The following is an 18,672-nucleotide window of genomic DNA, read 5'->3' on the forward strand; positions in this document are numbered from 1 at the left end:
TGTGCGTGAATGACTGTGTATAGGTGTTTCCCAGTACTGGGTTGCAGCTGGAAGGGCATCCCCTGTGTAAAACATATGCTGGATAAGTTGCCGGTTCATTCCGCTGTGGCGACCCCTGATGAATAAAGGCACTGAGCCAAAGGAAAATATATGAATGTTTTAAATTAAAAACTGTAGCTTATAGGCAAATATCAAACTGGCCAGCTCATTCCCCCAGTTAGAATTTGTCCATTTAAATAATAAAAGTCTTATTTTATTGGTTATTTTAGAAATTATTCATCTTAAAACCATCTTCTATTGGTTATTTTCACAATTTATGATGGCATATTGTCAAAAACGGGACAAATTAGCTCATATAGGGGTCAAATTCTGGGCTTTGTCAGAAGAGGGGTGGGTCTTTCGAACCACCCGAACCCCCCCTGGCAGCCTATAATAAGCCTAAATAAGCCTATTTAGATTATATATACTATTTAGAGAATAACATAACATTTTGTTTATTCATCTTAATGCTACATTATAGTTCCGTTCTGGATATTTCTGCTGACTATGGTACTAGGCTTTTATTCGGTGTATGAAGGAACGCTACGTCTCTATGGCGAACAGCTGACTGCGGTACAAATGTCACTGCGCATGAGCGGAAATAGGTACAGTGCAGAGAGGGATAGCGGAAGAGGGAGTCTGGAAATCACAAACATGGTAAATGTAAAAAAAACTATTGCTTTACTAATTTGCGTTACAGTCACAAAATACCCATAAACCTCTACGGTGAATCCCGTTTAGTTAGCTGGCTATTTTTGACGACGACCTCCATTAAATATAGCATGCCGGAGAGTTGGTTTAGTGATGAATTAATTGTTGGACAGCTATACAGAGCAGGTAGCTTTGAAGCTAGCGAGGTCAAAGCTGTTGAACAGCCGGGGTGTAAAGTTCATGTCAGAAATGACAAACCGGATTAATGGGCCAAAGCAAAGCATTATTAGTTTGTTTATTGGTTACAGAACCTTATGCAAACACTGTGAAAGCGTTCGTTTTGCTTTGAGTGTTTCTGTGGTATACTTTATACCATGCTTGTCATTATATTATATAGCAAATTAATCATTTATATCATAAGTGATTAAAATTAAAATTTCAGTGAAAGTCCAGCCATTCTGATTGTTAACTGGACTCAAGGATATCCTGTTGTAGAAGTGACTGGGCTGACATCTTATTAACTGTGTGTGTGTTGTTTGTTTCAATTGCAGAACAAGCTGAAATCCTCTCAGAAGGATAAAGTTCGCCAGTTCATGATCTTTACCCAGTCAAACGAGAAAACAGCTCTCAATTGTTTGTCTCAGAATGATTGGAAACTAGACGTTGCTACAGACAACTTTTTCCAACATCCCGACCTCTACGTACAGAATCTAAAGGGAACACTAGACCGCAAAAAGTTAGAACAGCTCTATAATCGGTACAGAGGTAAGAACTAAAGAACATTGTTTTTATGTATGTTGAAAATCTCAAAATGTATTTTAAATCATCTAAACCAGAGATGGCCAATATTGACCCATGGTAACCTTTGATTTGGCCCACCAGCTGAAAAGGGAGGGAGAGTGATGGGGTGGTGGTTGGGGTGAATGCCTTTGACAGAGATCATTATTTCGAATTTAACATAACCTTTAATTTCTTTGTTTTACTGCGAAGTTACAAAAAAGCTAACTGGAATAAACGGGTAAAATGTAAATTCTGTCACTTGACAAGGGGACAATGCAAAAGATATCTGTGAGCAAATCAAGGTAAAGGCAGGATAAGCCTGGCTAGTGTATTCCGCATTGAACTCCATTGTGTTATAAATTGGATTGTTTATGTATGTACTGTAATAAGTTCATTATTAAATGTTACAAACAATACTGCAATAGTTAATATGATTATTACGGTGGCCGAAAGAGCTTAACGCGGTGCAATTTAAGAAAGCACATGCAATAACAAAAAAAAAAACAGCAAATAAAGAAACGATCATCATCAATTTGACAGCATGTGTTGCAAATTGGTCACAACACAAACAAGTGAAGAAAACGTGCAGCAAATTGGTCACAACACAAACAAGTGAAGAAACGCACAGCAAATTGGTCACAACACAAACAACTGAAGAAATGTGCAGCAAATTGGTCACAACACAAACAGCTGAAGAAACGCACAGCAAATTGGTCACAACGCAAACAACTGAAGAAATGTGCAGCAAATTGGTCACAACACAAACAAGTGAAGAAACGTGCTGCAAATTGGTCACAACACAAACAACTGAAGAAACGTGCAGCAAATTGGTCACAACACAAACAACTGAAGAAACATGCAGCAAATTGGTCACAACACAAACAAGTGAAGAAACGTGCAGCAAATTGGTCTCAACACAAACAACTGAAGAAACGCACAGCAAATTGGTCTCAACACAAACAACTGAAGAAATGTGCAGCAAATTGGTCACAACACAAACAACTGAAGAAACGTGCAGCAAATTGGTCACAACACAAACAACTGAAGAAACGCACAGCAAATTGGTCTCAACACAAACAACTGAAGAAATGTGCAGCAAATTGGTCACAACACAAACAACTGAAGAAACGTGCAGCAAATTGGTCACAACACAAACAACTGAAGAAACATGCAGCAAATTGGTCACAACACAAACAACTGAAAAGACCTTTCAAAGACCGCCAATCACATCACTGAGCGACAGTCATGGCATAATAACACATCCATATCTCAGCAGGGTCCGTCATGTTTTTGGTTCCCCTAGAAACATTTCTGTTGTGTTACGTGGATATTTGCAAGTGTTGTGACCAATTTGCTGTGCGTTTCTTCAGTTATTTGTGTTGTGACCAATTTGGAACACGTGTGCTTTTAAATTGATGATTGTTTCTTTATTTGCTGGTGTTTTTTGTTATTGCATGTGCTTTCTTAAATTGCAGCCCGTTAAGCTCTCTCAGCCACCGTAGGTTAGGGATGCACTGATATTAATTTTTGGGCTGATATAACCGTTAACTCTTAAGATTTGGAGGCTGATAACCGATATATTAGCCGATAAATATAAATATTTAATAAATGTTATATTTTTATACAGCAAACAGCTGATTTTATTTTAAAAACTTCATAAAAGTTTAAAGTGAATAGCCTACTCAGTTTCAAAAGGTGATTAAATAGACCCATATTCACGATTTCACATGAATCAGCATGCCAAAAATATATTATTTCCTTTTCATCGCATAGCAAATTAACATGCAACTTGACTGTTGCATAAAAATAATAGGTTAAATAACAAAATGGGAGTTAAATAACAAACAAGTAAACGCAAGCAACGCGTTGATAATAACAAATAATCATATTAGATTACAAACAATCCAACGAGTTGTTTAGCATGTGTGTGCATCTCTGCTGTTACGTTTACACATGTAATATTTTTCCTGAGGTAATTTAAACCAAAATACACAATGAAATACTCTATCAAACTTATTTACAATGATAAGGAATATGGTTACTTGATGAATCATTAGCGCACAGCAATACCGCACGAAGAAACGACGGACTTTGAAGGAATAAACAATATCAGAAAAGCTCCGTTATAGTGCACTGGACAAGTCTGAACAAGTTCAACACACACATGCGCAAGGCAAGCAGTTCTGTACAGTTAAGTAATCTATCGCCTAAAGATATCAGTCTAATTTTGACAGAGGAACATTAAAAATAGCATTTATCGGCCGATAACGATTTAAAGCAACATTATATAGTTGTTTTTTTAATATTACAGAATGACTTAGGAAATTACCCATGGCAAATTTAACATATACAGTTTGGTATATTTGGCCCACAGCCTTCAATCAAGTTTGTTTTTGGCCCCTTAAATGAAAAAGTTTGGGCACCCCTTATCTAAACAATGCCTATTATTACACCTACCTATGTAAGAAAGAATGTGCCTTAAGCCCTGGTCAGATCACACGATTTCAGCATGATTTCCTTGCCGTAGGGTATCATGGGGATTTGAAAATGACAAATGGGCGTCGTGACACAACATTCAGTGGTTTCTTCTCTTGTAATGTGGCATAGTTCATGACAACCGATACCACGTCTGCGACGCCTCACGACACCATCGCAGAAAGTCTAGTATGATTAATTATGGTGGCTTGAAAAGCCAGCATACTGTTATCTATCTTAAACTTATTATTAGGCTGGCTTGTGCAGCAAGCCAGACTACTGTTATCCTATTTAAACTTATTATTATTTTATTTTATTTTTTTTTTATTATTCTTCTTCTGAGACTAAATTTCTAACTCTATCTCCTCCTAGAGCTTTCAAGCTATGACCACCAAACTCGCACCAGACCTCCGAACTATTCGGACTCGGATTGCTATATCTCCTCAGACTGATCCGACTTTCGGTTTTCCGAAAAACGTCCCGGGACCACCGAAAAAATCCCATAGGCTTAACATGGGGTCAAACTTTGTGAGCTCATAACTCTGCGTCAGAATGTCACACAGACTTCTAACTGGGCTCATTTAACTCAGACTACCTAACTGCCAATAACTGATGAGCTTTAAACTTTCTAGCCACGCCCTAGCAACCACTTTTGGACCCTAGAAACTGTCCCATAGACTTCCATTGCAAATGATGCTCATTGACTTTACATTGGATCAAACTTTGTGAGCTCATAACTCTGCATCAGACTGTCATAAAGACTAATGGCTGAGCTCATTTAACTCAGTCTAGCCCACAGCCAATCACTGATGGCCTTTTAACTTTCTAGCCACACCCTAACAACCAGATACTGCACCCTAGCAACTGTCCCATAGACTGCCATTATAGAGGCCCAAATTGATATCGTCCTGCTGCAGTGTGATAGAGACATGGGGGTTGTTTTTAACTGTTCATACTGGCAAGAAGCTTTGATACATCATCAGTCTAAGCTGTCAATCAACTCCATAGCAACAAAACAGACTAACCTAGCAACGATATAACAGCAGCTATATCTCAGTATCAGAACATCGTAGAGAAGCGGGGGTTGGCTTATTTGACTCATGCTAGCACACCATACATCCTGTATAGTTCACATGCTAGCAATGACTAGCAACATGCTAATTCATGCTGGAATCATGCTAGTAACATGCTAATTCATGCTAGAATCAGGCTAGTAACATGCTAATCCATGCTAGAATCTTGCTAGTAACATGCTAATTCATGCTGGAATCATGCTAGTAACATGCTAATTCATGCTGGAATCATGCTAGTAACATGCTAATTCATGCTAGAAACATGCTAGTAACATGCTAATTCATGCTGGAATCATGCTAGTAACATGCTAATTCATGCTAGAATCATGCTAGTAACATGCTAATTCATGCTAGAATCATGCTAATAACATGCTAATTCATGCTAGAATCATGCTAATATCATGCTAATTCATGCTAGAATCATGCTAATAACATGCTAAATCATGCTAGAATCTTGCTAGTAACATGCTAATTCATGCTAGAATCATGCTAGTAACATGCTAATTTATGCTAGAATCATGCTAGTAACATGCTAATTCATGCTAGAATCATGCTAGTAACATGCTAATTTATGCTAGAATCATGCTAGTAACATGCTAATTCATGCTAGAATCATGCTAGTAATATGCTAATTCATGCTAGAATCACGCTAGTAACATGCTAATTCATGCTAGAATCATGCTAGTAACATGCTAAATCATGCTAGAATCATGCTAGTAACATGCTAATTCATGCTAGAACGATGCTAATTCATGCTAGAATCATGGTAGTAACATGCTAATTCATGCTAGAATCATGCTAGTAACATGCTAATTTATGCTAGAATCATGCTAATAACATGGTAATTCATGCTAGAATAATGCTAATAACATGCTAATTCATGCTAGAATCATGCTAGTAACATGCTAATTCATGCAAGAATCTTGCTAGTAACATGCTAATTCATGCTAGAATCATGCTAGTAACATGCTAATTCATGCTAGAATCATGCTAGTAACATGCTAATTCATGCTAGAATCATGCTAGTAACATGCTTATTCATGCTAGAATCATGCTAGTAACATGCTAATTCATGCTAGAACCATGCTAGTAACATGCTAATTCATGCTAGAATCATGCTTCTTCATGCTAGAATCATGCTAGTAACATGCTAATTCATGCTAGAATCATGCTAGTGACATGCTAATTCATGCTAGAATCATGCTAGTAACATGCTAATTCATGCTAGAATCATGCTAGTAACATGCTAAATCATGCTAGAATCATGCTAGTAACATGCTAATTCATGCTAGAACGATGCTAATTCATGCTAGAATCATGCTAATAACCTGCTAATTCATGCTAGAATCATGCTAGTAACATGCTAATTCATGCTAGAATCATGCTAGTAACATGCTAATTCATGCTAGAATCATGCTAGTAACATGCTAATTCATTCTAGAATCATGCTAGTAACATGCTAATTCATGCTAGAATCATGCTAGTAACGTGCTAATTCATGCTAGTAACATGCTAATTCATGCTAGAATCATGCTAATTCATGCTAGAATCATGCTAGTAACATGCTAATTCATGTTAGAACCATGCTAGTAACATGCTAATTCATGCTAGAATCATGCTAGTAACATGCTAAATCATGCTAGAATCATGCTAGTAACATGCTAATTAATGCTAGAATCTTGCTAGTAACATGCTAATTCATGCTAGAATCATGCTAGTAACATGCTAATTCATGCTAGAATCATGCTAGTAACATGCTAATTCATGCTAGAATCATGCTAGCAATATGCTAATTCATGTTAGAATCATGCTAGTAACATGCTAATTCCTGCTAGAATCATGCTAGTAACATGCTAGTTCATGCTAGAATCATGCTAGTAACATGCTAATTCATGCTAGAATCATGCTAATAACATGCTAATTCATAGTAGAATCATGCTAATGACATGCTAATTGTTCTATCTATCTATCTATCTATCTATCTATCTATCTATCTATCTATCTATCTATCTATCTATCTATCTATCTATCTATCTATCTTTTCGTACTTTTTAAAACTACTTTAAACTAAATAAACTATTACCAACAGACTTTCACAAGCCAGCCTCAAAGTTTGTCCTCAAACTTTAATAATCTAGTTATTCTTCTTCTTCTTCTTCTTCTTCTTATTCTTCTGAGACTAATTTCTAAGTGTATCTCCTCCTAGGCCTTTCAAGCTACATACTTCAAACTTTCGTCAAACCTTCAAACTGGTCTGACTCGGGTTGCTATATCTTTTCTAACTGATCCGACCTTGGGTTTTCCGAAAAACGACCCAGAAAAAACCCAAAAGTCCCATTGACTTAACATTGGGTCAAACTTTGTGAGCTCATAACTCTGCATCAGACTGTCCTACAGACTTCTAACTGGACTCATTTAACTCAGTCTAGCCAGCAGCCAATAACTGATGACTTTTTAACTTACTAGCCACTCCCTAGCAACCACTTACAGCACCCTAGCAACTGTCCCATAGACTTCCATTGTAAAAGACTCCCATTTACTTAACATTGGATCAACCTTTGTGAGCTCAGAACTCTGCATCAGACTGTCCTACAGACTAGAGTCTGGCCTCATTCAACTCAGTCTAGCCAGCAGCCAATCACTGATTACCTTTAAACTTACTAGCCACTCCCTAGCAACCAATTTCAGCACCCTAGCAACTGTCCCAGAGACTGTGACTAGCTATTCTAACACACGCTAACAGTTTTAACATCCTACTGACATGCTAATCTTGCTAGAAAGGTGCTAGCAACACGATAGTGACATGCTAGTCATGCTAGTAACATGCTAATTCATGCTAGAATCATGCTAACAACATGCTAATTCATGCTAGAAACAAGCTGACTCATGCTAGAATCATGCTAGTAACATGCTAGTTACATGCTAATTAATGCTAGAATCATGCTAGTTACAAGCTAATTCATGCTAGAAACATGCTAATTCATGCTAGAATCATGCTAACAACATGCTAATTCATGCTATAAACATGCTAATAACATGCTAATAACATGCTAATTCATGCTAGAAACATGCTAGTAACATGCTAGAATCATGCTAGTAACATGCTAATTCATGCTAGAATCATGCTAATAACATGCTAATTCATGCTAGAATCATGCTAGTAACATGCTAATTCATGCTAGAATCATGCTAGTAACATGCTAATTCATGCTAGAAACATGCTAGTAACATGCTAATTCATGCTAGAAACATGCTAGTAACATGCTAATTCATGCTAGAAACATGCTAGTAACATGCTAATCCATGCTAGAATCATGCTAGTAACATGCTAATTCATGCTAGAATCATGCTAGTAAAATGCTAATTCATGCTAGAATCATGCTAGTAACATGCTAATTCATGCTAGAATCATGCTAGTAACATGCTAATTCATGCTATAAACATGCTAGTAACATGCTAATTCATGCTAGAATCATGCTAGTAACATGCTAATTCATGCTAGAATCATGCTAATAACATGCTAATTCATGCTAGAAACATGCTAATTCATGCTAGAATCATGCTAATAACATGCTAATTCATGCTAGAAACATGCTAGTAACATGCTAATTAATGCTAGAAACATGCTAGTAACATGCTAATTCATGCTAGTAACATGCTAATTCATGCTAGAAACATGCTAGTAACATGCTAATTCATGCTAGAATCATGCTAATAACATGCTAATTCATGCTAGAAACATGGTAGTAACATGCTAATTCATGCTAGAAACATGGTAGTAACATGCTAATTCATGCTAGAATCATGCTAGTTACATGCTAATCCATGCTAGAATCATGCTAGTAACATGCTAATTCATGCTAGAATCATGCTAGTAACATGCTAATTCATGCTAGAATCATGCTAATAACATGCTAATTCATGCTAGAATCATGCTAGTAACATGCTAATTCATGCTAGAATCATGCTAGTAACATGCTAATTCATGCTAGAAACATGCTAATTCATGCTAGAATCATGCTAGTAACATGCTAATTCATGCTAGAATCATGCTAATAACATGCTAATTCATGCTAGAAACATGCTAATTCATGCTAGAATCATGCTAATAACATGCTAAATCATGCTAGAAACATGCTAGTAACATGCCAATTCGTGCTAGAAACATGCTAGTAACATGCTAATTCATGCTAGAATCATGCTAGTAACATGCTAATTCATGCTAGAATCATGCTAGTAACATGCTAATTCATGCTAGAATCATGCTAATAACATGCTAATTCATGCTAGAAACATGCTAATTCATGCTAGAATTATGCTAATAACATGCTAGTAACATGCTAATTCATGCTAGAAACATGCTAGTAACATGCTAATTCATGCTAGAATCATGCTAGTAACATGCTAATTCATGCTAGAAACATGCTAGTAACATGCTAACTCATGCTAGAAACATGCTAGTAACATGCTAATTCATGCTAGAATCATGCTAATTCATGCTAGAAACATGCTAGTAACATGCTAGTTCATGCTAGAATCATGCTAGTTACATGCTAATTTATGTTAGAATCATGCTAGTTACTTGCTAATTCATGCTAGTAACATGCTAATTCAGACTCGGCTTTTCAAGCCACCATAAAGTTTGTCCTCAAACTTTAATATCTAGTTTTTTCTTGTTCTTCACAACGAGTTCCGTCACGTAGGTGACACTGTGCAATAGGAGGACATCATTTCTCGCTTATCGTTAATGCGCTGGTCAAAAAATAGGCAGCATATTTATTTATGAGTGGGTTCGTTGCTCCGAGGTAATCTGGGAACAATCAGTGCGGAGAATACATTCCAAAAGCATTTCCTGCATATTCAAATTTGTCATTAATAGGGAAAACAGTTTAATATAAGTCTCTCTGAAACTGAATATTTCACTTTAATTTTATTTAGGCTGGACTATGATTTTAACAAAGCAACACAATCCTATGGCAATTTGTGTTTTGGCGAAAATGTTATTCATTATTCTTGTTTAGATAACGGACCAACAAAAGATAAACAAGAAGAAAAAAATTATATAATACAAAATTTGTGTCAAAAAATATTTTTTCCAAGAAAAATATAAAAATTATATTTTTGTTTGTGCCCCTCCACTGATCGACTATATGAGTGGATGATTTGTTTTGCTCTGTGGAAAAATAAGTATTTAATAAATGCTTCACTTTAATTGTTGTATCACAAACCTCCTTCATATATTTGCAAATTTTTTTAATATGTCATTATTTTAAAGATGTCTTGAGCATCAGATTTTTTTCTCGCTGCTGATGTGCTTTTGTTTTCTCTGTCTCACTCACAGCAGGAAGGAGGTGGTGTTTAATAAGCAACCCTGGCAGGAAAATATACATTTAGATTTCAAAGAAAATATTTTAATATTAAAAAGGAATCATAAGTTTGATCCTATCCATGTCATAACGAATGCCCTTAAATAATGTAGTTATTAGTTGTCAGCAAGCATCAGTGTTTATTGAGATAAGAAATATCATTATAGCAACACTTGTGACTGCTTAAAGAAATAAAGCTCGTCGTAGACGTCACAGGATGAGTGATCGTGAAGGCACGTGTAGTCTGGCACATTTGTTACCCACGACAAGTAAAGGTTTTATCAAGAAAAAAGTGCATAATCTGACATGGTGACTTTCGTAATCGATTATGTGATCTGACCGGGGCTTTATTCATCCTTACAGACCCTCAAGATGACAACAAGATCGGTATAGATGGTATCCAGCAGTTCTGTGATGATTTAGGACTTGATCCAGCCAGTATAAGTGTACTGCTAATCGCTTGGAAGTTTCGAGCCGCAACACAGTGCGAGTTTTCCAAACAAGAATTCATGGAGGGAATGGCTGAACAAGGGTAAATGTTTGTTTTTTGTGCCTTCTCACCACATCAAGATGGTCTGAATAAGTTTCCCCACTGCATTGTGTGTACTAACCTTATTTTTGTCTTGTCAAGGTGTGACAGCATAGAAAAACTCAAAGCACAGCTACCCAGGATGGAGCAAGAGTTGAAGGACCAAGGGAAATTTAAAGACTTCTATCAGTTCACATTTAACTTTGCTAAGAATCCAGGACAGAAGGGCTTAGGCATGTGTTGGGTTCACTTTCCTTTCTTAGTTTCGTTTTCATGTAGTTAACTAGCGTTTTTTCAGTTTTATTGTTTTGTTTTCCTCTAGACCTAGAAATGGCAATTGCATACTGGAATTTAATATTGGCTGGACGTTTTAAATTTCTAGATCTATGGAACAAATTTTTATTGGTGAGTATTTGTATTTATTTATTGATTATTTCAATGATTATAAATAAAATACAACCCTCGTTTAAATCCCAAAGTAGACTTCAGCTAGCGTACACACAAACGCACAGCCTTTAAGAGTATTCTCTATTGAATTACATGCACAAACATGAATGTTTGATGTTCAGTGTTTGTGCCTTTTTTTTGAATCAGAAGTTATGATAAAATATATATTGTATTTATTCAAAAAATTGGCTTGCATCTTTTAATCTTGTCACTTAAGATTGTCAAGGGCACCAACTTCAGTGCTGAAATTGTCAAAACATCTTTTATTCCCGCTAACATTTGAGACAGGGTGTCTTAAAAAGTGTTAAAAGTTGAAAAATCAATGTAGAAAGATTTAACACAAGAACTCATTTTGATGTCTTTTTATAGTTTATTGTTGTCTGTACACTGTTTTTTTCTGAAACAATGGCCTGGACCAGTGTTGTAGTTCAAAAACAGTTCAAAGTATGTGTGAGAGAAATAAATAGGCAGATTGTGTACAGCAGGGGTGTCAAACTCCGTTCCTAGAGGGCCACAGCCCTGTAGAGTTTAGTTTCGATCATGCTCTAACACACTTACCTGTAGGTTTTGTTTAGTTTAATCGTGTCTTTTAATTAGGGTTGAAAGCTAAACTAAATTTGTGTCACTCACTGCATGTGAATACTGAATTATAATTTAGACTTGACTGTGTTGCCTTAAAGGGGTAGTTCACCCAGATTTAATCTCTCAAATGGTTCCAGATCTTTGAGTTTATTTCAAGATCAGATATTTTGAAGAAAACTAAAATCCTGTAAGCATTGACTTCCATAGTAGGGCAAACAAATACTATGGAAGTCCATGGTTACAGGTTTCCTACTTTCCTCAATATGTTTTCTTTTCTGTTTATTTTTTTTGGGTGAACTATCACTTTAAGGTATTGATATTGCTAAAAATGTTGAATAACGTCATGTATTCCAACCTTAACTGGTCAAATTAAGTTTTCATATCTTTAAAACTGGTTGTCAATGTTTTGCAGGAGCATCATAAGCGATCCATTCCCAAAGACACGTGGAACCTTTTGTTAGATTTCAGCACGATGATCACAGATGATATGTCAAACTACGACGAGGAGGGTTAGTTGCAACTTTTTTCATGTATTTTATCATTTTACAATATTTTGAGAGCTAGTTAGTGTTAACAGTCTGTTTACAATGTCAAAAGTCTAAAACATAAAGGCATAGTTTACCCAAAAATTGTCTTTACCATTTACTTAAGTTGTTCTATCAGTTTCTTTCTTCTGTTGAACACAAAGCAAAGGGCCATTTACATGGTAATGTTTTCTGCCAGAAATGGGGGGATTTTTAAATATGTTTTACCTGTTTGTTTACATGACAACTGAGATATATATATATATATATATATATATATATATATATATATATATATATATATATATATATATATATATATATATATATATATATATATATATATATATATATATATATATATATATATACACACACATACATACATACATACATATACACACTCGTCAGTCAAGCCGTCTCTGTAATCAGCTGTAAACCTCCATCACCTGTTTTCAGATGGAGCAGCGTTTACTACATTGAGCCATAGTTCTGTGACAAGCTATTCAAAATATTGCATGCGATTATCATAATGCAATAGTCAAATTACAAATAATCATTCTGTAATAATGACATATGTTTGTGTAACTTCAGTGAACTACAGCCCTTTGGAGTAAATGTTGTTAATGTTAGACCTTAAAGCACATGTAAATACCACATGTGACAAAGGCGTTGCATTATTATTCAAGTTTATTATTCAGGTTTGTACATTATGTAGTGTTCTTCCAAAAAGGAGATGTGTGTGTATAACACATGTTCAATAGAGTGGAGGAACTATGACGTCACTTTGTAGGTCAATCGACTACATTACGCTCGTTCCCTCGTAAAATACCCATAGGATTTTCCCATAGGCTTGTCAAATATTGCAAATTATAAGCTCTGTGTTCAAACATAGTTCATTACTTCTAGTCTATCAAGATAATATAACTTTTTATGACCTTTGGGTCATAAGTGCAAATGCTAGAACTAAAAAAACTAATGCAGCCTTCACACCAGACGCAGATGAAGCACGAGTGATTTACATGTTAAGTCAATGCAAAGACATGAATAGACATCCCGCGGCACGATACACAAATGAAGCAGCGCGAGTTGCGCATTTTGCGCGATTGATGCACATTTCGCGCTGCATTATCAGGAGCTTTCTCTTGTAGGGGAGTGATTATGACAAAGCGCCTGTTGTAGGTGTTCTGGGAGGAAATCTTCTTGCCAACACCGTTTTAAAAAAACGTCCAATTTTGTGTGTCCCAATTCTCTTTATCTTGAAGGCGTAGGGCTAAGGGGAAGGGCTAGATAGCCCTCGAAACAGAGATTTTTCAGGACCACACTTGATACCAAGGGGTAAGAAAATTTCCCCGAATACACCAGCCACAACGGCTGCATAGCTGCACTCAGAAGTCAGGAGATGCACAAATTTATTTATTTTTTTGTCATTATTATGAATTTTTACAACAAACAAGCACGTTTTAATACATTCATAACAGTGTTCCTGTTTTACCATCATGCTTTAAAAAAAAAAAAACTAAAATAAATCTCATATGAAGCAAGAGATCGCGATGACATATGATGACGTGTGCAGGTGCTGTAGTGCTGTCCCATTTCTTAGGAGTACATTTTGAAGCCCTTCCCCTTCACACTCTGTTTTAAGGGCCAAGAGGAAGGGGTAGGGGTACAATAATAGAAGTGGGATTAGGCCTAAGTGTTTGTTATTATCAGGAAACTAAAAAGAACGCAGATAAACCATACGTTCTTGTGGCCGTGTGTTTATTAATCCCGTTGAATCAATGAAGGCTGCTAAATCTTCTGTTTATTCTCCAACCGCTGGAAGGATTTCGTGGGTGTTTTCAATATGGTGGCTCCTTGCAACTAGCCAGAGCGCCTTTTGGCCTTCGGAGGAGATTCACAACCGATCGCATCGCAACTTTCGTCACATGATGTGCATGACAATTGCATCTTATGCTAAATCGGAAATCCATTTGCATTGTTATATCGCTTTTTATTGTTCTGCCCTAGTATTTAGGGAGGTGTAGGTCAAAGGTGCAAAAGAAACACGACAATTGTGTAGTACGTGGTGTTGTTTTAGCTCAAGTGTTTGCTAACACTTAGTTAGCAAAGTGTATACAACCAACAATCTCTGATTTGGTTGTAATGTGAGTGTCTCGAGTGATAAAAATGAGTGTTTGTTGCTGATGTCTCTTATATGGCGTTTTGTGAGATGCCAATGTGAAGCTGTACATTCTAACCGTTTTCCCTGTCTGGCTTGGAGCATGGTAGGGAGCTTCGGTGCCTTCTATTTATAATTTTCGTTTTCTCCTGTGTTGTTAGTAGGGAGGTAAGTTTTCTGTATTTTATTTTCTTATCTATTTCCAGGGAAGTTTTCTCTAATTTAGTTAGCTTGGTTTATTGTCATTTATTTTGGCTGAACCCCTCCCGATGTTATTTTTGCTCATTTTCTGTAAATAAATCATAATTTCTTGTTATTTCTCAGTGGTTGTGTTTTTGGATTATATTTTGGGGAGAGAGAGCGCACGGGGGCACCAGTGATTATATTTTTAATCTATGTTATCTTGTTACGTTTTGGTTAAACCACTATTTGATTAATGATTTTTTTAATTTAATTCGTAACAATTGGTAACATTTTTATCACTCGAGACACTCACATTACAACCAACAACAGAGAACGCCTTTTGGCCTTCGGAGGAGATTCACAACTGATCGCATCGCAACTTTCGTCACATGATGTGCATGACAATTGCATCTTATGCATCTTACACATGGCAAATTCTACATACACATTAGCCCCGAACAAGGTGACAGCACCAAATACCGGCCTGGCATATCTAATACAGTGATTTAGGATGTTTTCACAAGTGTGGGTTGTTTTATGAAGAACGCCTTTTCTTTACATCGCAAAACAATGCAAACATACAGTGAATTACGGTGTCTGTGTGCATACCCACATAGAAAACAATGTTTACAGTTCTAAAAGATGTTGTGTGGCATCACGTCAGGTGCGCAACTCATGTTAACATGATTTTTTTTTAATGCAAGGGTAAAGCTTTCACATTTTTGTTTATGTTGTTATCATAAAAACATAGCTCAAGATATTCTGAAGAATGTTGGAAAAAAACAACCATCGACATCTGCAGTTAAAGTCAATAAATGTTTTTTCCAACATTCTTCCGGATATCTTCCTTATGTTGTATATATGATAAGCCACTTGGACGGGGCTTTATAACTCTTAATCTTTATTACAATACACTAAAGGCTGATTTATACTTCTGCGTCAAGCATGTATGGTCCAGCGCAGCCTTCGCACGGTCGCTTACCCCTTGCCGTGGCTGATGCCGATGCGCACCTCTCAAAGAATGTAACTACATGTCACAACTACACAGCGCAAGCTCTGTGATTGGTTGGCTTGCTAGCGGTGACTAGCGTGGGCAGTGCTGAGAGCCGAGAGCCTGATGGAGCAAGTAGTTACAAGTGTTGAGTCTCGTGAAGTAGCTCCAGATGGAAACTTTTTTGATTTGTGTTTACCTTATGATTAAAGTTGTTGCTCATCTGTTGGTTTCCACCTCTGAATAAGTGAGTTTTAGCTACTTGTACGTTATGGTAGCGTTCAGAAAAACATCTGCAAAGAAACTCAACGCAGATGAACATTAAAACCTACTGCCAGCTAGCGTTTTGGAAGTGTTGTTGCAGAGCAACACAAACAGCACGAAGAAGAATAAATGCACAACTACGCGCAAGACATGCACTGTGGTTGCCCTCTAGTGGAGACAATATGCAATTGCATTATTAAACGCTAGACCACAGTGTTTAACAGAAGAAACTCCACTTTGGAACTAGTGGATAAGTAAATCATGACAGAATTTTTATTTTTGAGTGAACTATGCCTTTATTTGTTGTTAAATTTCCAAACAAAGCTTCCATTCATGAGACTTAATTATTCCTTTTTCTTTTTCAGGAGCCTGGCCAGTTCTTATTGATGATTTTGTGGAGTTTGCGCGGCCGTGCATTGGCACCAAGAGTACAGCTGTATAAGTACATTCCTTCTGGGGGACTTCTGGACCTCATTGAAAACAAACAGCTTCTGCTGAGCACAGAAGACTGAACTGAGATCTGCATTGCCTTTTCCAAGCCCTCAGGACTGAGACATTTATACAAACCAGAGACATTAAAGGCGTCTTTTCTCTTCAGTCATCTAATGGTGGTTTGGGCTTTTGTCTTTTTGGGCCATTTTTTTTTTCTCTTCGTACAGGATTGTATTGAATCTGGCACTTCTTCAGTGGTCTCATTCAGATGAAGTGGTTTGTTGAGCAAGCTCCGACAGATACAGTTAGGAAATGTCAAAATCTTAATTTTAATAACTCCATGTGCATTCTCGCTTTGAATGTTTGTCTGTTTTTTCCTTTCCATTCGGTTTTTATGAAAATTATATGTCAAGAGTTTTTTGATTGTTCTCTTCCTCTCTTTTTTTATAAAATGGAGTAGCTGGTGTCTTGAAAACCAGTCACATTTAACTTGTTTTATTGTGACGATGTACATTTTCTGTTGATATCCAGACAGTAACTTCAGCTTTGCTCGTTTGGTTTTGATTAAATCAATAGGTCATAACTGAAAATATTATGTTTTACAATGGTAGAAATAATATTAATTTTGAACCGTACCTCAGTTTTCCTTGATTAATGACTCCATTTTGATGTATTGATATACTGTGTTTGCAGTTCATTCAGCACTTTGATAAGTCACATAATCCATATGATATAATCAGGTTATAGTTGATAAATAAAGTCAGATGGCCTTGAAAATAGTTTTATTTCCTCTATGTGTGTGTTATCAGTGTTTACTCATGCACACAGTGCAAAATTGATTAATATTTACACGTTCAAAAAATATTATTCAAGCCTCTTTTACTATATTTGACGAACACAACATAGTGTTTTGATAAATGAAGGGAACAATTGCATCGATATCGCAATGTGCGCATTAGCAATAGTCACATTGCAAAGATATGCAATATCCGGTCTGAATCATAGTTGACCAGGAGCTACAGAATTGTATTTAATCACTGTATTTATATGGAATTGATATGATTTATACAAAAAAAAATTTCTTTCTTTGAATTTTTGTCTTGTTTCTATTCCAAATATCTACATTTCAAAGATTACGGGCTCTATTTTAATGATCTAAGCGCAAAGTCTAAAGCGCATGGCGCAAAAGCATTAAGGGCGTGTCTGAATCCACTTTTGCTACTTTAAGGAGATAGAAATGGGGTTTGCACCCTGGCGCATGGTCTAACAGACTTGTGCTTCTCTTAATCAGTTATGGGTGTGTTTTGAAAATAAACCAATCAGAGTCTCATCTCCCATTCCCCTTAAGAGTCAGTTGTGTCTCGCCATGGCGCATTTGCTATTCACATGGCGGACTTTGTAAGAGGAAAAACTAAAGCTTAGCGAGAAAACAGTTAAACAAACCATCTGCAGCACGAGGATAAAGAACGAGCCTTCTCCATTCAGCCTCTTTACTTTCACTTTCTCTCTTTCGTGGATAGGGAAACTGTGTTGTATGCACTCCACTGAAGACATCCATTAGCCTGCATAATTTCATTTGTTAAGCGCAAAGATTTGTTTCAAAACTATTTCCTATTCTAATTACCAGCAAACTAATAAATGAATAATAATAACGAAGTGTGGTAAAAAAAAAGTTATATCAAAAGACACGTGCTATGCCCCATATGGTCCGAAACCTGACAGGTGGACAAATCTAAGCTTATTTTTAATAAAACAAACATAAATATGTATATAATAAATAAATTATATACATATATATATATATATATATATATATATATATATATATATATATATATATATATATATATATAACATAATATAATAACATTATTATATATATATATATATATATATATATATATATATATATATATATATATATATATATATATATTATAATGTTATTATATTATGTTATATATATATATATATATATATATATATATATATATATATATATATATATATATATAACATAATATAATAACATTATAATATATATATATATATATATATATATATATATATATATATATATATATATATATATATATATATAATAATAATAATAATAATATCTAATATAATAACATTATACAAAAGCAAGTTGTTGTTGTTGCTTACAGTGGTGTG

At 35.8% G+C, this 18,672-nt stretch overlaps 1 protein-coding gene across 1 annotated transcript; it reads left to right on the forward strand.

Annotated features, from left to right (window-relative positions):
- Positions 1-638: 638 nt before the first annotated feature.
- dcun1d1 (DCN1, defective in cullin neddylation 1, domain containing 1 (S. cerevisiae)) lies at positions 639-17,276 on the forward strand. The gene is made up of 7 exons (XM_056472088.1): positions 639-696; positions 1,242-1,455; positions 10,748-10,916; positions 11,016-11,146; positions 11,236-11,318; positions 12,355-12,451; positions 16,431-17,276. The coding sequence occupies exons 1-7, from the start codon at positions 694-696 to the stop codon at positions 16,505-16,507; spliced, it is 774 nt and encodes a 257-aa protein (XP_056328063.1). The 5' UTR covers positions 639-693; the 3' UTR covers positions 16,508-17,276.
- The last annotated feature ends 1,396 nt before the right edge of the window (positions 17,277-18,672 follow it).

This window comes from Danio aesculapii, chromosome 2 (assembly GCF_903798145.1).
Source record: "Danio aesculapii chromosome 2, fDanAes4.1, whole genome shotgun sequence".
Lineage (NCBI taxonomy): Eukaryota > Metazoa > Chordata > Actinopteri > Cypriniformes > Danionidae > Danio > Danio aesculapii.

Coding starts and splice junctions, on each gene's coding strand:
- dcun1d1 (XM_056472088.1), top strand. Junction 1,456..10,747: donor GCTCTATAATCGGTACAGAG/GTAAGAACTAAA, acceptor TCATCCTTACAG/ACCCTCAAGATGACAACAAG. Junction 10,917..11,015: donor GAGGGAATGGCTGAACAAGG/GTAAATGTTTGT, acceptor TGTCTTGTCAAG/GTGTGACAGCATAGAAAAAC.